Source organism: Canis lupus, chromosome 17, assembly GCF_048164855.1.
Source record: "Canis lupus baileyi chromosome 17, mCanLup2.hap1, whole genome shotgun sequence".
In the NCBI taxonomy this organism is placed as follows: Eukaryota; Metazoa; Chordata; class Mammalia; order Carnivora; family Canidae; genus Canis; species Canis lupus.
Genome location: NC_132854.1, coordinates 16,188,356 through 16,209,509, shown reverse-complemented (window position 1 = coordinate 16,209,509; position 21,154 = coordinate 16,188,356). Strand labels below are relative to the sequence as shown.

At 41.9% G+C, this 21,154-nt stretch overlaps 1 protein-coding gene across 2 annotated transcripts in view; it reads left to right on the top strand.

Moving 5' to 3' along the window:
- GPC6 (glypican 6) overlaps positions 1-20,905 on the top strand; it is a 1,088,426-nt gene extending 1,067,521 nt beyond the window's left edge. For both annotated transcript variants that reach the window (XM_072782620.1, XM_072782621.1), the window contains 2 exons: positions 12,630-12,805; positions 16,487-20,905. In XM_072782620.1, coding sequence (XP_072638721.1) covers positions 12,630-12,805; positions 16,487-16,689 — 379 coding nt within the window. In that variant the 3' untranslated portion in view covers positions 16,690-20,905. The remainder of the gene's footprint in view (positions 1-12,629; positions 12,806-16,486) is intronic.
- Positions 20,906-21,154: the final 249 nt, after the last annotated feature.

The following is a 21,154-nucleotide window of genomic DNA, read 5'->3' as shown; positions in this document are numbered from 1 at the left end:
CTAATGTGTCTTTTCCTAATCATTGTACAGAAAGACACTGTAAAGGATGACCAGATGGCCTAATGAATAAAGTGGTTGATTTTCTGAGCTGCTCTGTTACCCATCTGTGTTTACCTTTCAGCCTTGGCTGAAATCAAGGCTGTGTTTTGAACTACATTCCCATGGTTACACAGGTTGCTGGCTATTAGTGCATACACAAAAGGAAAGATAAAGAATTATCGCAGGTAGGAGTTGGGGAGGGGACTACATACACTCCACCAAGAAAAAGAATGGGAAGTTGGCGACCATTAAAGTCAGAGCCATGGGAGACCAAGTTTAGCCGAATTTCTCACTGTGCAGATCAGGAACCAGGTGGATGAACAATTAGTCTAACTAGCAAGGGTGAAAGCTAGAAATCTCCCAAATCCTAGCCCAGTATTCTTTTCATGTCAATATCCTCCTTCCTCTAAAACAAATGGCTGCTAAATATTTTCTTTCTGAGGTTAGGAGAACAAATGAAATAGATCTTAGCTCTATAAAAGATTTAGTAGACCTACATTCATTCATTCAGTTCCTCTGTCCATCTGCAATGTTATTAAGCACTCCCTCTGCCCAGGCACTGTACAAGGCTCCGTGAATTAAGTACTGTATGATAGCAGTGATGTCTCTCAACCAATAGAAAGCACAATGGCTGGAGAGAGGACTTCAAGGGCCATGTTGTTGCACTGTAGGCTTGGGAAAGGACAGCATAGGTGGAGAACCACCCGGATCAGTACTTAGGGACCAGATTTGAATTTTACCCTAGGTCAATAGGAACCCACTAGGGGAATTTATGCAGGTGAGTGAAATGATCAAATTTAATGCAATAAAATCATTTACAAGGATATTCCAGAATCTAATCCATATACTATTTTTAAAAAATGAAGCTGTCAAATATTTGTGACTCAAACTATATTCCCATTGAAAACTTAAAATTTCATAGTTTCTTTTAGTTCCTTTTTAAAAATTCTTCCACTGCAATGAAATCTTAATAACTTTATATTTAATAGCATAGGAAGTAGATAACCAATAAAGACTTGTTGAATTAAATGTAATTGAAGCTTTCTTCTCATTCTCACCCAAGTATTAATTGATCTAGGAACACATGAGAGGATTTTTTAAAATTCCACTGAACTACTTTGTAGGCTGAAAAATCCACTTGTAATGCAGGTAATAACCTATTTTTCCCTACGTTTGAAGTATAGATTTTCAGATAATAGGCCTTCTTAAAAGCTTGGGATGCTTGTAAAAAGAAAGAGAGAGAGAGAGAAAGAAAGAAAAAGAAAGGAAGAAAGAAAAGGAAAGAAAGAAAGAAAGAAAGAAAGAAAGAAAGAAAGAAAGAAAGAAAGAAAGAAAGAAAGAAAGAAAAAAAGAAAGAAAGAAAGAAAGAAAGAAAGAAAGAAAGAAAGAAAGAAAGAAAGAAAGAAAGAAAGAGAGAAAGAAAGGGTTTTTCTTATCAAAGAACCAGAACCTTGATTTAAAAAAATTCTATCGACTGTTAATGGATTGTGGAACAGAGGTGCCTATTAGCACTGAGAGAGCTTGTCATGGCCTGGAGTTTCTAACTTAAGCCTGCTTGATGAGGCTACTGATAGAGCCCAGGCATTTCTTCCTCTGTTTATGTTTTATCCATCCGACTCTTACAGCCACATTCTTCCATGCACACCCACACCCAGTGCCCTCTCCTCCTACCTAAACATTTGATCTGGCTTATCTTCCAACACCCATATTTCTCCCTACTATTTTCTGAATTCTACCCCACAGCTCTTTACCATACTTCTTTGGTTCAGGAGCATACCTGTTTCACAGGTTAACATATCTGAGGTCAAAATAACTCCTACCACCTATATGTCTGTCCATTTCTTCCAGGGTACGGTATTTTCCAAAGAGCCATTACTAAATGAATGGCACCTGCTGACACTGATGGTGACTTTAAATAGAGCAGGATACACAGAGATGTGGCCACTATGGAGGCCACTGGGTGAATCTGCTGTGTTGAGAGGGTCAAGGATCTGGGAGCAGTGGCTCCTCTAGGATAAGAACCTGCCTTCATCTTCCTGCTCCCACCATCAGCCAGTGAGCCATCGCTGGCAGATCTCACTCTGCTTCAGTAGCTAAGTGGTCTGGAAATAGGAAGGGAGGTGCAAGGAGGAATCTGTGCCCCTCGAAGGGGGGAAATTGCAGGTGTGCTGATGACTTGTCAGCATTTAAGTCTCCGTTTCATCAAAAAGTCTGGTTGTCAAGAGAAGCTCATCCCGGCTTCCCTGTCCCTTGCCAAGCTATCAGGACAATTTAAAGACCAGTGCAATCAAGTCTTTGAAAACAGTTTGTAAATTCTAAAACAGTGCTTCTCAAATGTTAACGTGCAGGCTAAAGTCTTGGGGGAGCTTGTGGAAAATGCAGATTCAGACTAAGTAAGCCTGGGGTGGGACCTGAGATTCTGCATTTCTAACAAGCCTCGGGATGTGCAGTTGTGGATTCCGGGACCACACTTGGAGCAGTAAGGAGCTAACACAGAGTTTCCAAATTTAGTGCATAACACCAGACACCGAATAGAACACACTTATCCTTCAAAAAGGATTCATTGCTTATCTAAAATTCAGATTTAACGGGCAATCCTGTAGTTTGATCTGGCAGCCCTACTTTAAGCTCCTATTAACATGTAAGATACTCCCTTTTTCAGTTCACGCACGTACTTTGAGGAGCGTGTAACAATTTGTTGTTTTCCTTTTGCCTCCACGTATACCCCAATGCTTCCTTTAATGGGGCTTTCCTTCTATGAAAAACAACAGTGGCAACGAGAAGGAGGAGGTCACATAGCACAACGGTAACGGCAGCCACTAAAGACAACCCGAGCACGGGCCAGGCTGAAGCCATCTCGACAAGGAATTGCTTAGGCTTTGTGTGTGCATCAAGAGAGAATTTTAAGTTGGAAATTCTGCACAGCCTTTACAGTGAGGGATATTGTCCACACAAACCTCTGGTTGCTGATGAGATGCCCTATGGGCTAAGGAAGGATACTTTGATTCATTGTTTGTAATGACAAAAACGCCATAGTCTGGGTGGATTAAACAGAAATGAATTTCTCATAGTCTAGAGGCTCTAAGTAGAGCCTCTAGAGGCCAAGATCAGGGTGCCAACAGGGTGGGGTTGCAGTGAGAACCCATTTCCTGGCTTGTGGACAACTGCTCTCTCTCTCTCTCTGTCTCTCTCTCTCTGTCTCTCTCTCTCTGCCATGTGAGGACAGAGAAAGAGGGTTCTAATCTCTTCTTCTTCGGGCAATAATCTCATCACGGGGGTGGTGTCTACGTACACCCTCGCCTAAAACTAATCACCTCCCAAAGGCCCCACTTCCTAATATCATCACATTGGGAGTTAGGGCTTCAACATATGGATCTTGGAGGGAGGATACAAACATTCTGTGTGCACAGTTAGTACTCAGATTCACATCCTCCACTATCAGAAAAACTAACAAAGAATTCTCAGAATTCTCAGCAGCATCTGCCACTCAAGGAAAGCAGCCTAGGAGGCGCCCTCAGTGACCCAAAGGAAAGTTAAGTTTGCAAAGGTAACTTCTTGCATTTCTCACTTAAGTAAGCAAATTCTTAGAGAGAAATGAAAGAAGACACAGCAACACTGACTCAACTCAAATAGGAATCGAAAGGAAGGTAGTAAGTAAGGGTGGGAAATCGATAATAATCTAGAAAGCCAAAGGGAAAAAAATTAAAGCAGCATGGTGTGCGTTACAAGTCTAGGCCTGCTAAAGCTCCCAGGGTGAACCCAGAGACCCTAGAAGGACATGTGCGGTCATCTATCATCCCTGAGAAGGACAGTGAAAGCAGCCAGGTGGCCAAGACAAGCTGTGGGTAAGAAACTGGAAAAGAATGACAAGATGGAGGAAGGAAAGCATGGGTTTAGAAGGAGATACAACTTGTATTTGGTTAGCATCTGCATTTGAGATCTTGGTCAGGTCGCAGCCACAGAAAAAAATAAAACCCTCATGGTATTCCTATAGGCTCTTACCTTTGGGCTCCTATAGAGGCAGGTTCTTGCTTTTTGAGGCAATAACTACATCAAATTTCATCATCTCAATCTTCAAGGATTGTTTTTTCTTCCTGGGGATTCTTTTTCTAAGGCCATAGGAGGTAAAGAGGAAGGATCAGCATGGGAGATGATGGGACAGGCAGGAGGAAGGCTATGAAAGTGCCCTGGGAGAGGCCACGCTCAACAACACGTGGACTTCATGACAGGACACATGTTGCTCCAGAGCTGTCAGGTTTTTTTCCGTGATTTCCAGATTCTTCCCTCCTCCCCCCTCATAAAACTGGCAAGCAGCTTCCCGCTTCCACTCCTTGTAAGCCAGTGTCTAGCCCTCAACTGTGTCCTTTCTTCAGAATGCCTTCTGGGAGGAGGTGAACAAGACGCTGGTTGAGGATGAGGATTAATTGGATCCGTTTGGAAACAGAGCATTTGCAGGGAGTTTCTGCTGGTTTTTAAGGCACCTGATCCTCACAGAAATAACTGTGTCCCCAAGGAAATCTTTCCTCAGGCCAGGAGGTAAATACAGTAAATTGTAAGAAATAGGAAAAGTAGAAAAATCTAGAAAGAAGATCAGTCACTCTCACCAGTCACCGAGTGGATTGACTAAGCAAAGAAATAGCAAGTCATGACTGGGTACATTTGAGCAGATGGAAGAGGGTTGAAACGATGCGTGGTGATGAGAAATCTGTCAAAGACAGTGACTTGGCAGATCTGGCGGGACAACATTGTTTTAGTCTGATTGCAGAATATGTCCCAAAGGACTCGAGCTGCATTTTAAGGAACTGTAAAGTATCTGATGTATACCCAGCCAGGCAACCACGTTCAGAAAGGTGGGAAATCCACCTGGGAAGGAACTGGAAGCTGACAAACCCAGCATTGTTGAGCGTATCCTTCTGTTCTGCACACACTTGGGAGGGAAGACTCCTTGAAGGCTGGCTGTCCTGTGGGAGAGAGGTGCTGCGTACGCCTCCAGCAAGTGGTGAAAATGCAGCTACAAATAGGAGGGAAGAAGTGCATTGCTGTCAACAACTGAGCAGCCCTGAGAACTGGCACATGGATCATTTGTCCTGTCCATGCCAGAGTTTGCTGCCTCCAGTTCTATGAAGAAAGGACAGATAAAGGGGATCCTGCCGATGAGCAAAGAGGTCAAAGTCAAAGAATTTAGCGTCTGCTCACTGCTGCAACCAATGAGCTATGTCTCCTCCAAGGGTCCCCAAACCGTTTCATGCCACGTGCTCTCCAGCTGGAGGAAAGCCACAACAAATCATTCTTCTGTACAGGAGTCCAGGCTTTACAAGTCCAACTTCTGCTGTGGTCAGCCACTCCTAAGAAACAAGTTTGGCATCTAAGGAGCCATTTGTTAAGAACTTCATTTTCATAAGAATGCATTGAGTTGCATAGTGTATTAGAGTTTTTAAGCATTTTCATATACCTTAGCTCATATGGCAGCTTATGAAACAAGGTAAGTATTATTTGTGTAAATATAAAAAATATATATAATCATATAGGGTAACTAAGTGGCTTGCCCATGAATACTGGGCACTGCTTGGTCTCAGAGAATCTCAGGTGTCTGGGGCCAGTCTCTCACCTTTGACCCTATTTCAGGGTCACATCCCATTGAAGTACCTAATGTCACAGGAGACTCTAGCTTACCAGTCTTCAAGAATATATAAACCCACTTAAATCATAAAATTACAATATGCTTTGACTAATTCCACTTTCCAGTCAAAAAAAAAATTGGAAAGGGAAAAAAGTAATCTATATGAAGAACTTTAGAGAAGTTACACTTAAAACTGAAAATTTTTTTTAAATTGTGGTAAAATATACATAACATAAAATGTAACATTTTTACCACCTTTAAATGGACAGTTCAGTGGCATTAAGTGTATTTGAGTTATTGTACGTCATCACCACCATCCATCCACAGAACTCTTCCATCTTCCTAAACTGAATGAAACTCTGAATCCATTAAAGACTCCTCCCCCCTCTTTCCTCTCCCCAGCTCCTGGCAACCACCATTCTATTTTCTGTATCTATGAATTTGATTACCCTAATTACCACATGTGAGTAGAATTGCACAATATTTGTCTTTTTGTGTCTGGATTATTTAACTCGGGCTGTCTTTAAGGTTTATCCATGTTATAGCACGTGTCAGAATGTTCTTCCTTTTTAAGGCTGAATATATTGTCTGTACATGCCACATTTTGTGTATCCACGTATTCATCAATGGACACATGGGTCGCATCCACATTTTGGCTGTTGAAAATAATGCTGCTGTGAACAGAAGTGTACAAATATTTGTTCCAGTTCCTGCTTTCAATTCTTTTGAACTGAGAGTTCCAGAAGTAGAGTTGCTAGATCATATGATTGTCTAACTTTAATTTTTTTTTGAAATTAATTAATTTTCCATTCCCTCTAGCAAGCACAAGAGTTCCAATTTCTCCATGTTTCCAAGCCTGTTGATGATGGCTAGGCTGGCTTTTGTGGTTCTTATTATGGTCACAAGATGCAAGAAACCATCTGGGAATTTTGAGGGATAAGATTATCATTCAAGGGACTTGGAGAGCACATGGCATGCTCAATGGCCACACAGCAAGGTCAGGGGTTGCAGGGACAATCTAGAGCTTTGCCTTTATTCAGGTCGAGTGTGGGGTACCTGGAGTTTCTCAGGTTCACTGTCAATTGGCTAATTTATTAATATAAAACCTAAGGGTAGGAACTAGGGAGTGAGAAGGGAGATGTGGGTCACTCAAGTGGTCAGTTCTCTAGGTTTTCCAGGGCTTTCTGAAAGGGGATCTTCCTGGGGGAGAGCAGCCTAGTTCTTTATCAGGGTGTTCTGCTAGCAGCTGTGTCATACAGCTGCCGATGTGTTCACTCAAGATGCTGACCCTGAAATGGATGCCCAGGCAATCAAAAGATTGATGCCAGGCACTTACACTCCACTCTACATCCCTACCAACACTTGTTGTTTTGTTTTAAAATAATAGCCACTCTACTAGATTGAAGTTTAAAACTTAGATTTTAAGAAAGCCTCTGAAGGAAGTTATGGCTACCACAGGTTCACAATCTCTTATTTGAGATCCTTGGGACCGTACTGTGTTTCACGTTTCAGACTTTTTTTTTTTAATTTTTAGAAGATCATCCCAGTGCATATACTATACATTATGTAATAATACTCCCAGTGGAGTCTGAGGCTGTAACTCACAATCAACCACATTAAATTTCTGCAGCAAGATGTATTACTATTCCCACTAAGTGGGATAAATGAGGACTCTGATTAGCCTCATTTCAGATCAGATCAAGTTTTGCTAGTAAGAGATCGCAGGAAAAGAAGAAAAAAACTTTGGAAATTTTTAAATTTTGGAACCGCAAATAAGAAATCTGGTACTTATATTAATATTATACTACTTAGATTAGTAAAACTCTTAAACTCACCTGAATGAATGAGTATGTAGCTTAGCATTAGAAATTGCTGGAGAGACATGTATTGAATGCAGCTCATTTGTGGCAACAAGCAGGACTGAATCTGCTTTTACCATTCTCTGCTCAGTGTGCCTTGAGGCAGGAGCAGTAGGAGGAAGCATATGTCACCTTAAAACAAACCCAGGCCAGCACCAGAGGACCCCATTCCTCCCCATTTCTGCCCCAGCTTCCACTTGGACTCCTGCCAACCCCACTGGGCACCACCGGGCTAACCTTCCTTGCAGGTGTCACTTCTCAGACTTTTACTGGCTTTCAAATTGCATTAAATCGTGAGAACTGTGTGTCCCTTCCTCCTACCGTGCAGCTCCTTCTGTCAGAGCAACTATCGGCATTAATGAGGTGATAAGAAATACAGAATACAGATAGGTTAACATGCCTGTCCTCCTGGCAAGCACATTTATCTAGCAACTGAATGGTGGCAATGACGGGCACTATGGCTGCCTAGGGGGAACCCTCTGTGGTGTCATGTGACAGAGGATGACAGAGGGTGTCAACTCTGCCACAGAGAGTCCCAACCAGAGCCTGCAGCCACTCACAAGGTTGAATGTGTAAGTCCCCCCCCCCCCCCGCTCCCCCCTGCACAGAATTCCTAAGGGACTCTTCCACCCTGATTATCTGTAACATGTGGATGCAATCAAGGAGGCCTATATCCACAATATGAAATTAGATGTTCGCTTAGTCCATTCAAGCTGCTATAACAAAGTGCCACATCTGGGTAGCTTATAAACAACATTTCTGGAGGCTGGAAGTTCCAGATCATCAGGGTGCCAGCATGGCCTGGGGAGAGCCCTCTTCAGGGTTGCAGATTTTTCATTGTGTCTTCACGTGGTATAAGGGCTGACCTGGCTCTCCTGGGGCCACTTTTATGAGCTCTGTCTTCATGACCTAATCCCCTCCCAGAGACCTTGGCTCCTGAAACCTTTCCCTTGGGCATTAGGTTTTCAACATGTAACTTGAAGGAAACACAAACATTTAGACCCTCACAGATGCAAAGAAAAAGAATTCTGCAAAACCGCTAAAGATCTAGCTCCTAGACCTACTCTTACAAAATAGAAGGTAACCAGTTTGGGGAAGCTGTGCTTGGCTGTTCATGGATGCCACCCACTTGCCACACTGAGCATGAAGCATTGACAAACCATGACACCCTGTTCGACCTTCCAATTTGTCCTCATTTCTGGGTTCTTCCTGCCCCGGGTAAATGGGCATCCAGCCTTGACCCTAGGCGATCTGTACCAAGACCCTACTTCCTTTCCACATCTCCCCAAACTGTAATGGTGCAAAAAATAGAATGCTGTCATGCCAAGAAGCTGGTGCAAAATATAATAAAGAATAGTATGGGCTCAAAGAGGCATCCATTTCTTCAGGACACGAGCATTATACAAAGAGATCAAACATGAGTCCTGGGCTTCTACAGATCCCTCAAGCTGCACTTTGGATATTCATAGATTTGGCCTCAGGATGTACCTCTGGAGTGACAAAATGGCCTTCTTCTTTTTCAACTGTGCTTTTGGTTTAAGTTTCCACATTGTCTCTAAAGTCACCCTTTGAATACACCGAAAGGAGAAAAGGTTCTTGAGGACACGGGTGCATTGTTACTTGTTTTTATTGTAAGTGGCTGAGCATCAGTAGGCACAGTTAGAGGCTGGGTTGATTTGGCAGTCTCTTATTGTTCCTGGATGCTCAGACTCCCAGGGGTAGCATTCCCATGTAAGCTATCGCAGTCAGCTTCTGATAAATGAGTCTCAGCTAGCCGTGCGGTGCGCACAGCATCTGAAAGAAACAAAGCCCTCCTCTGACCCAGCACAGGTACGGCTGCAGGAATCATTGTCCAAGATGTCGAGGGGCAACACCGGAAGCTGCAGGCACCTTTCAGCCACTCTCTACTCCTGTGTCAGCAAAGGCTAGCTTGCACTTGCTGCTGTTCATGCCAATGAGCTTTAGTGATTAAGCAGAGCTCGTGGAGCCCCGCACATATAATTGATGTCAATAATAGTCAGCCCAATGTCGTATTTTAGAAGTCAAGCCCAGAATCCAACAAGAATTTATTAATCTATCAGCTGCATTGAAAGCACAGAAGTTATGCTTTGCTGCAAAAATAAAGAGATATGGTGACACGACTTTTAAAATTTTCGATTAGGGCATTGTTTTTTGGGCAGCAAATACTGTAAAGCTTTATGGAAAAGAATTTGCAATGCACTCTGTATGTTTTATTATTCATTATGTGGGGAACATTGTGAAGTAGATTTGGTTCAAGATATGGATGAAGACATGGAGCTCATTCAGAGAACCTCTGATTTAAAATGGATAAACCAATTCATATGCAAATATATCATGCATAAGATTTCAATAACTGAAAAATGACTTAAATATAAAAATCTCTCTGTGTGCTTCCATTTCTTCTTTTGAAGGCCGCTGGATAGAGAGCCTTAGGTTTCCAGAACTTGGAAAATGACCCGCAAGAAGGGGAAGAATTTTAAGCATAAGTATATCGTACAGGAATATGTAAATAGGAAGGACAAAATAGAGGAATGGAAAGTTTCTCAGCTTGCAAACCACAACAGTAGAAGCAGTAGGAGAATCATGATATAGCAATTAGGCAGGGCTGCCCCCTGCCTATCAGGTCCCTGCCCTAGGTGTCCTGATGCCCCTTGAGATCCACTCCTCATCCCTCCACTTGGGTCTGTGCCCTGAACAAGGATCTCTACAAACTGAATCACCCACGTCCTCAGGCCACAGGCCTCCAGTTGGCTTCAGCTAATGGGAGGCAGCATGTGGAGATAAGAAGGACGGACTAAAGAGGTCAGGGTATCATTCCCTCAACTCCCTCCCTGATGGGCCATCGTTTGACAGTTGCCATGTCATTTCGTTGCTCTCTGCAATTTCAACTCTTGTGCACACTGGTAACACCTCCTTCAACTCCAGCCTTCCTGCTATTGCCAGCCTTGGGGTTCTTTACCACCCAGCTCTGGTTTCTGTGTTCACACCTTTGTAAGTTGTCTCTTCTTCAAACTCTCTTTATTACTTATTTGAGTGTGCCATCTGTTTCTTACCAGGACACAGACAAATATAGCACCTTTGTAAGAATTAGAAAGAGGCACCCAGATCGGTCTATGAGACTTCATTACACCGGTTGTCTCTGCGTTGGTATGAATTGAAATTTTCTAAAAGAAAACAATTCCAAAAAAGAAAGAAAAAGAAAAACGTGTCCCTTTGGTGAATGGTGCCCTGCAGGTGCATCGCTTTGTGGGCACAGAATTCAAGCTGGATTTCAGCCCAGCTCCCTCCATCAGTGGATGACTTTGTACAGTGCACAAAATGCCCAGATGAATGTGGCAACCCTCCAAAAGGATGGGTAGATCCCTAAAAGCTGGAAAATATCTTCAAGAGAAAAGTGAAGGCTGACCTGGGTCTTTAAGGATATTTGAGACTTAAATTGGAAAGTGCATTATGAGCAAGGAAAGCCTGTAGGACAGGAGAGTAGAAAATGTATACAGGCTGTGGATTCTGTAAGGCAAGGAGGGTCCCTTGAAGGGATTGTTGCAGCATAAGAAAGTAGAGATGGGGTGGAAATGGGCTTTGATTGCTGAGCAATAAAACATGAACTGTCGTTTGTGGTCAACCAGACAGTATGGTGCACCATTTGGACACGTGGACTCTAAAACTAGACCTACTCGACTTAGACCATGGTTTCACCGCCCGTTAACTCCGTAACTTTCGCACAGCTACTCATCCTCACTCAGCCACAGTTTTCTCTTCTGCAAAATGGAGATAAAATAGCATGTAACTCTTAGATTTGCTAGGGGGCTGCATTTTAAAATACACGTGAAGTGCTTAGCACAGTGCCTGCTGATAATTGCCCAGTAGACATCAGCTACTATCACCAAAAGTTTTATCAGAAGAGTAATATGATGAAAGCAAGAGCTCGTGAAGATTACTCAGACTGTGTGTGCAGAATGCACTAGAAAGAAAGAGGTAGGCAGAGAAGTCAGTTTGAGGCTGTTATACTATCTGCCTTCCAGGAGGGCCACAAGAAATGAGACAGAAGAAGTAGGTGTAGAGAGCTCTGGGAGGAGAAGAGAAGGAAGGCTGCGAATGGGCAGGTCATGAGCATGCGGAGTCAGAGAGGCTCCAAGCACTTGTCTGAAGTCTGTTGTCTCCATTGGTATAAAAAAGCACATAGGCAGCTTGGGCAGTTGACATCAAGGGACTGACATTTTTAAATCTTAGTACAAGTAAAAGGAATGTGAATCTAAATCTGCCAATAAAAGAATTAAAGAACCATTAGATTTTGCCCTTCTGTTTTGCATAATATCAAATATTAGATCCAAGATTCTATTACAAAACAAAAACCCTATGGACACTTCAAACATTCCAGGGCTCACTGGTTATACCTCGACCTACGAAAGGTGTTTTTTTTAATATCCAGAAGTTTCTTCTGATTAAAGTCTGAGGTAAGGCCTCCTTGGTTGAGAGAGAGTATCCTCATACCAGAGAATTCTCTAAGAGCATAATTAATTTACAAATTCAGTACTTAGCAAAATTAACCGGAGAGCTGAGGAAGCCAGCGAGCCCTGGACTTTAGTATCTTCCATTTGGGATAGAGGAGGAACATAATTTTAAGAAAGAGGGACACGTGGGTGGCTCAGTGGTTGAGCATCTGCCTTTGGTTCAGGTTGTGATCCTGGGCTCCCAGGATTGAGTCTTACATTGGGTTCCCCGCGGGGAGCCTGCTTCTCCCTCTGCCTACGTCTCTGCCTCTCTCTGTGTGTCTCTCATGAATAAATAAATAAAATCTTTTAAAAAATTAAGAAAAAATTTCTGTAAGTCCCCAGTTGAACATTCATTTGTAGGCAAGCCTCCCAAAGAATTCAGTGCCATTTTAAAAATCACCCTGAAACCACTTTTTAGCCATAGCTCCCTATGAGAAAAGTTATTCCTTGTTTTCACTTTTTGGTCTTTTCTTGCAGGAATCTAGCTCATCTGTTGCTGACGTTCTGGCCCACTGCCCAGAGACAGCATGGCACAGTCTGGTACTGAGGCCTTTCCTGCCGTATGCTAATCTGTTCTCTTCACCTTGGCCTTTGCAGATACTTGCCTGAGATCATGAATGATGGGCTGACCAACCAGATCAACAACCCTGAGGTAGACGTGGATATCACACGGCCTGACACTTTCATCAGGCAGCAGATCATGGCTTTACGTGTAATGACCAACAAACTAAAGAACGCGTACAATGGCAATGATGTCAACTTCCAGGACACAAGTAAGGAAGTCTTTACCAGTACCAGTAAACTCCACAGTGAAAAATAGGTTATACCATATTTTTTCTTCAAGGGCAGTGTGCATCTTTAATCTTGTGTCATGTTTACCCAATCTGCAGAGCAGCTTATAGTCCTTGGGACAGAGAGTTCTGATCCCACAAAGCTTAGGATTCTATTAAAACCATAACTGGTCTTGAGGAATAGTTTCAAGGGACTGTATTCAGCAATACCCAAGCTAACATTGAGTCTCATCTGCCAGTTGATCCATTAATGATAAAGCAGCAAAGTAATGTGTTCATCTTCTCCTTCCCCCATCATCATTGGCATCTGCCAAAACTCTTGTCCCCTCTTCCAACCACCAAAAGAAGAATTTCTGAAGATTTCCAAAACAGGGTGGGTTGGAATCCCTGTTTTATCCCTTATTGGCTGGGGTTGTATGCAAATTGTTTCTTGAGTCTTGGATTTCTTTTCTATAGAATAGGAAGCATTCAGGCCTCTGAGGGCGGGTCTTTGGGAGGTTGGTTTGCAGGTCTGTGAAGGAGCTAGGGTAGTATCTCAGGTGCTGTGTATTCAACTGTGTTCGCTCTCCCTCTATCCAGTCACTCACGTGCATGAGCCATAGACATTCGTATCTGAAATAGTGACAGAAATAGTGAAATGCTGGTGCCTTATGACACGTAACTAGTTTATTAGCCATCACAAAATATCAGAAGTGATTGGAAAGACTAGTAAGTGAGCATTAAATGAAATTTGGGGTTTGTGTAAATGGTTTCAAGATGCCTAACTATACAAATGGGGGGGGGGTTGTTTTATTGTTTTTAAGGTTGTTGTTTTTTTTTTTTTTTTTAAGATATGTGTCCTTACACAGAGTTCTTGGGAAAAGATTTCTTGAACATAAGCTGTGCAGTCGCCAGCGATTCTGTAATTTGGTCACTGAAGCAAAAGATGATGCTTGTGTGCTTGAATTAATGAGATAGAAAGAAACAAGTTACAGATGGAAGACATTAAGTCATCCAAGTCCTAGCCATTGTCCGACTGAGTTGTCCCCTGCAGAAAATTTTTAGTGCTTTATCCCATTTTAAGTAACTCAAAAATTAATTTTCTAAATGCAGGGTAATTGCCAACCCAGTAGACTTTATTGCAGTAAAGTTTCTAAGTGTCCTCTTAGAATTTCTCTTCCTCTTCACTAAATCTATTCTTTCCTTTTCAAAAGAGAACCTTCCCCAAGGTTTCAGCCTTTCTGCTTCTCCCCTGCTCATTCCTTAGCTTCGCTCCTTTGAATGCATCATCGTCCTCTCTATCTCATGAAATGCTTTATTATCTGGAGGACTATAGGAATAAATAATTCAAGATAATGTAAGAATTAGTTGAGGTTGGCCTTGTTTCTCTCTCCTCTCTGACCTAAAGAGGTTATATACATGTCAATCTGCAAGGCTTAGGGAATGTCCTTGAGGAGAGATAGTACTCCACTTCCCCTCACAAGAAAATAAAAATTAACAACAGTTAAGAGCATCACTTAGCTCTAACCCAAGCCCCATATTTGGTCCTCTATTTTAGGATAGTGTCTGTCATATAAACCATTATCACATCTTACAACCATCATCACCCTTCCTGCTTTTGACATTTAAAAAAAAAAAATCACCCCTTAAATTCCGGTGTTTCTGACTCCTTTTCAGAAAGAGATGGGCCATTATTTCTTTCAGCTGGAATCTCCTGTCATTATTTGCTTACCACAGTTTTAATATTCTAAATCACTTTAATAATATCTTTGTAAAGGTTATATTACTTCTTGTTCATAATACCAGTGTTAAGAACAATTCCCTTTGCAGTTCTGGTATCTCTGAATTTAATTAATGGGCATTTCTCCCTTTGTAAAGGCCACTAAAGATAAATCCGAGAAAATGTTAAGAACCTGGTATAGTGTATTCAAGTGATCTTACCTGGTATTTAGATGTCCTATTAAAAAAACAAAAAGCTGGGGGGGGGGGGGGAGATGGTGGGGTGGCCCGGGTGGCGCAGGGGTTTAGCGCCACCTTCAGCCCAGGGTGTGATCCTGGAGTCCTGGGATCAAGTCCTATATCAGGCTCCCTGGAGCCTGCAAGCATGGAGCCTGCTTCTCCCTCTGCCTGTGTCTCTGCCTCTGTGTGTGTGTGTGTGTGTGTGTGTGTCTAATGAATAAATAAATAAAATCTTAAAAAAAAAAAAAGAATAAAAGAATCGTACTGAGTTGTGCCTTGCTTACTCAGGGGGACATGAGAAGAGTCCCTGCGTTACTTTGGCTTCACTTATGTAGCATCTAGCAGCCAAGATGGTGCCAGTAATGTCAGGCGCAGCTCAACAAGCACATCCTTGGTTCAGGCCAACAGGGAGGAATTTAGGTCTATTGAATGAATCTTTGAGCAAGTGGGGAAAATAGTAAATTTCATTGCCGACTTTACAGTTTCCTGAGTCCTCCCAGGCACATCATCTCACTAATACCCCCTAACGATTCTGTGAAACAGATATGAATATTCTCATTTTTACAGCTGAAGAAGCAGAGCCACAGTGAGATTAACTGGCTTGCCCTCATTCACTTAAAAAACGGCAGCTTAAATTCTAGGTCCTCTTTGCTGGAGGAACCATGTTTTGTTTTGTTTTGTTTTTCCATCAGGCATCATTGCAAGCACTGGGTTTGGTGCCTCTTTCACCCATTTCACCAGGGTGGCTTCACACATATTCTGCATTTAAATGTTCTTGTATCTCTTGAAATGAGGAAACTGACAGAAGTTGAAGAAACTTCCTAAGGCACATTTAATTATTCAACAAGTATTTATTGTGCACCTGCTGCATGCTAGGGACCATTAAAGGCAATGGGGATACAGAAGTGAATGGTAGGCACTACACAAAGTCTCTACCATCCACAAGAAAACAAGCAAGTTAATAATGCAATTGCAAACGTGCCAAGTACTTTCACACAGATGGAAATTGATGGAGACTGAACCGGGACCCAGGTCTGAGACACAGGGTTGATGCAACAGGAAGGAAGCAAGTGATGACAGGTGGGACTAGAGCAGGCCCAGAAGGTATGGCAGACAAGTGAGAGGATGCCATGCCAACACAACATACGAGATGGGAGCCCTGGTGTTGGTTTCAAATGGGGAATGGTGCACCTTTTCTGTAAAGAAAGATATTACATATGTTCAGTTTTAAAAGCCATATATGAAGGCAGAATGAGATGATGCATCAGCAAAGGGGGTGACTGTATTCCAATATAACCTCATACATGGACACTGAGGTTTACATTTTGCACACGCCCTACCCACACGTCACAAAACACTATTCTTCGTTTGATTTTTTTTTTTCAAAATCCCTTACAAGGGTATGGTGAGAAAAATGGCCCTAAGGTACAAAAAGAGCGAGGGATGGACGTTCTTAAGGCAATTTAAACATTAGCCAAGAAATAACCTTTCCAACGCCAACATGGTGGGTATGGTGCCTTCTCTGGTCTAGAATCCATACCTTTCCTAAGCTGAGTAACTGGATGTCAGTTAACCCTGTGCCTCAAACATCTATTTTGATTTGTCTCATCACAAACCCATGGGGTTGGGTAATGTATTTTTCCACCACCAGACCCAAATCTGGTGTGTGGCCCCACTTCTTCCAAGTTGATGGTCTAACTCTCTTTTTCAATCTGCCCACCGCAGGCGATGAATCCAGCGGCTCGGGGAGTGGCAGTGGGTGCATGGATGACGTGTGTCCTACGGAGTTCGAGTTTGTCACCACAGAGGCTCCCGCAGTGGACCCCGACCGGAGAGAAGTGGACTCTTCAGCAGCCCAGCTCGGCCACTCCCTGCTCTCAGGATCCCTCGCCTGCATCGTCCTGGCACTGCAGAGACTGTGCAGATAATCCTGGGTTTTTGGTCCGATGAAACTGCATTTTAGCTATTTGAATGGCCAACTCACTTCTTTTCTTACACTCTTGGACAATGGACCATGCCACAAAAACTAAACCGTTTTCTATGAGAAGAGAGCAGTACTGCACTCTGTCTCCCTTTCTGTTTGCCCAAAGAGTACCGGGTGCCAGACTGGACTGCTTCCTTTTTCCTTCAGCTATCTATGGGGACTTTGTTTATTCTAGAGAATTCTTACTCAAATCTTTCTTACCAGGAGATTTTCTTACCTTCATTTGCTTTTATGCTGCAGAAGTAAAGGAATCTCACGTTGTGAGTTTTTTTTCCCCCCATTTAAAAAAAAAAAAAGGCAGGAAGAAAATAATTTTCCTTGTAAAATCAGGCCAAACCCCAAGACAACTGCATTTTCAACAAAAAAGCAAACAAGAGCAAAAAATAAAAGAGCTTTAGAGCTGGAAGTTCAGCGTTGCCAGCCGACTCCCAGTGTAAGCTTTTCTCTGATAAATCGGGTTTACAAAAATGCTTTGGGGGAGAAAGTTCAAAACTTTTTTTTTAATGTGGTGAAAATACAGTGTTGTCTTGGCGGTATCGTCTTGCACTCTATCCACACACTACCAAACTGATTTGGGGGTACTGATACTAAATTTAGATTCCATCTTTACTAGGAGAGTGAAATTGCCACCACCCAGCACCTCTCTCTCACCTTGCCCAATTTCAGTTTCAACGATGGCACCATTTTCCTTAATTCTCTTAATGTCTGTCCACTGGATGCAATTGGCACAGATTTTTCTCTTCATCTCCAGTTGCTAGTGGACGCTCTCATCAATTCATTCTCCTCAAGGGTCTGAATTGAAAATTATCTTCAGTGACACCATAGTTTTGCTTTAGCCACAGGTTTGACATTATTTTGAGGTTTCTGCCTCTGTGCTCATTACCCTCCCAAAATAAGAGTTCTTTTAATGAACTTCTAAGCAATTAGATCCATAAGTGAGTTTTCATTTTTAATGGTTTGCTTTGTGTCAGTTGGTTTCTGCATCACAAGGGCATTCTCTTACAAAATAACTCACAACAAAAAAAAGTCAAGACAAAAAAATATATATATATAGTATTGACATGGAGATTTCTTTCACTTTTTTAGTCTTAGTATGATCATCTATTTTTATATCTCTATATATATAAATCACAGATTTTAACTTCTTAATTCCAAGCTCAGGGTTGACACACCTTTGTAACGAAAATGTTTTGTCAACCAGCTCTTCTTGTTTTGTGCTGCTCAGAGAAGGGATTCCTCAACGATCTGTGAGCACCAAGAATCAAGAAAGAGAACTTTTTACGTATCTAACTGTCCGTTTATTAAAAGTTTGCCAGGGCACACCCTTTTTGCATGAGCGTGCTTTGTCCTGGGTGCTCCAGACAGCACCGGGCTCATGGGGAGAGCCACGGGTGTGCAGGAACTGTCCTGGTGTTGGAAACCGTATACATAAAGAATGTGGTATACATGCAAAACCATTGCTTTCATGTACACCTTCAGCCTGGGATTCCTGCTTGGCACTTGGACATATGACCTAACTCGAGAGGCCACTTTAAAGCCACAAGCCTAACTGACCCTCCAAGTGTACCAAAGCCAGGCCCTATGCTCCCCATGTTAGAGAGAAGCAAAATAAACCAAACTGGGGCTTTATTCTTGTTGGCTATCCATGTGTTTCCTTGGTTTTTATGATGATCTGGGGTTGGGAAAAGTAGTGTTTCAAGACACCATAGTATGCCAGTCACATTTTATTTAACCCATTGGCAGAAATGGCACGTAAATGGTATTTTTCGATCTTCACTCTCATCAAAATTATAATTAGTTATTGATTTAGTCATCACCTTTAAGTAGAACACATGCGGCACAATAGTATTAAGTATATTTGAGCACTTTTGCAAAACTGCAAAGTATTTAGAAGCATCTATTGCTATTTTATGCCTAATGAAGTATAAAAAGTAGGATTCTGAGAGACTTTGTGGCATCTTTTCATTTAAATCTCTATGAAAGTAACACCTAATCTAATTCAGGATTGCATACTTCTAGAAAACCATCCATTTCACTGCCAAACTTCGGCTTCCTATCACCAATGACACAGAAAACATGTCTATGAAGGACCAATCATTTATGTTGCCCATTTCATTGTATGCTCAGAAATCAGTATTGTCTTTCCCCGGTAATTAAGGTGCAATACAAATTAAATCCCTCTTGATTTTCCAGAATATTGGAGTAATAACTTGTTTTTATGGCTTTAAACTCTTAAGTCTTTCCTTTTTTCAATATTTCTGTATTGTCTTCTATGAAATAGATCAAAATGCCTCGTTTCCTCTGTGCTCTCACCCCAAAAGGTTTTGTGCATGTGTATGAATACACATTATATTAATGAATGTGAACCCATGTTCTGTACACACTAAATGCCCAGATAATATAGAAACGCCTGCTTCATTTGTTTTGACACCTTCATGATCGGTATTATTCATAGTGGTGAGATACAGTGATCCCCCACGAGCCAGGCAGAGAGCTGAGATGACTGTCAGTTACTGATGCCACAACACTCGTCCCCTGCATGGATGTGGTCAAAATAGTCTTCAAATCGTGCTTCCTAGTTTTTATCATCATCCGACTCTGTCATATGATTTTCAGACCAATTTAACATGAGACCTGTTTTTCTGTCCTAAGGGAGTTTAATCTCATTATCCCATTTCAGTAAGGATTTCAGCATTCCTCCCTCTCTCCTCTGCCCCCTGCCACATTAATTTCTCTCGTCTCGACATAGTGCTAGGGGAAGAAACGATGCCCCAGCATTTCTCTCGCTCTGCCCTCATTTGTTCTGGTGTCCCCAAAATTCTGCAATCACATCACCACCTCTGTTAGGAGTAGGGAGGATTGGGCTTACTGAAGTCTGACACTAGAAATTACTGGGTGATGCTCATGACCGCAAACACTTAGCTTATTGAAGTGCCTCTCTTTACATGTTCTTTAGTTATAATATGTATTTTTCTAACAGAAATACACGTCTGTAATTGGTGTATATTATACTTTGTATATGTTAGAACAAAAGCTAAACAGAGGCTAAAGTCTTTAGCAGAGAAGAACGAATTGCCGAGTCATGAATTGGCGCTCTGCTGACGGTTCTGTACTGAAGGGTAGCCGTGACAGCCTTCTGTCACTTGAATGAAGATCAAGTCCCTACCTTGATGACAGCCACCTGAGAACACCATTAGCACTGGCAATCGGACTCCCTTACGCTGACTTACCCAGCGAAGTAACTGGTATTACCGGCTTTCATTGTAAGGGATTGAAAATACTACTTGGTCGACACTGAAAAACACTATGAAGTAGTAATTATACAAGTAACGTTCTATAACTCAAACATGTTGAAAATATTATTGGACACAGAACCCTGATATTTAATTTATATTCCCTGCTGCAGACGTTAGCCTACTTTAACGCTTTAGCCATTACATACATGTTTTGGCTACACACTGAACACCAACTAAAGTCCCCAAGGAGGAATAAAAACTGAGCAAATTCCTGAGTTGTGATTCTTTTATTGCTTCTCTTTGCAAGGCTAATTATCAGGTGGTTTGATTTAAAGGTGGAAGTGTTAGCAAATGTAAGTTTTGACTGATCCAAAACTTGCAGGAATACGAACTCCCCTTTATTTACTTACTGTCACTAATAGACCTGACTTCTAACCTACAAGAGGATGGGGGAGAGCAGTTCGGCTTTGCCAAGAGAAGAGTAAAGGAGCCCGTAACTTCTACATTTGCAAAGTGTTTCTCCTTGGTGGAGACATTAGCCAGTGTTTAGTTTCAGGCCAAGTTATACAAATAGAGTATTGATTTGTATGCATTCTGGAGCCTTGCTACATCATGGTTTGCTATGGCGTGGGACTCAGGCTAGCCTGGGGCTATTTGAACCTCATTCAAAGTTGAATAGTTACTGGAATCTTTGACATTGCCTTGTGATGAGGTACTTCCATTGAGAAGACACCTTGAAGATGGAGAACAGTGAGGTCTCTGTGTGCATATGCATAATATATATGCAGGACAAATGTGTGCACCAATCAAACCTGAAATTTTATGTGACTGTCAAATGAATATTACTTGGGTTAAGATTTTTCATTTCTGATTTGGATAGAAAATTGCTATTAATCTTGTATTAAAATAGTTTTTAAAAATCTACCAGTGCCCTTGCTGCATTGTCTTAATTTTTGTCATAGTCTAAATTTCAGAGGTTTCGAATTTCTTTTTGCTTGAGACCTTTTTAGAAACCGCAATATTAAAAGAAAGAAAAAGAACCATAGATTAAATCAGCACCACTCATCTAAATATACTTGGCTTTTGAAATCATGAACTTTTAGAACTTTGGAACATTGAAGAGCTTTCCAAATGTGTACAGAAGATACTGTATCTCTCTCCTTTTGTATTGGT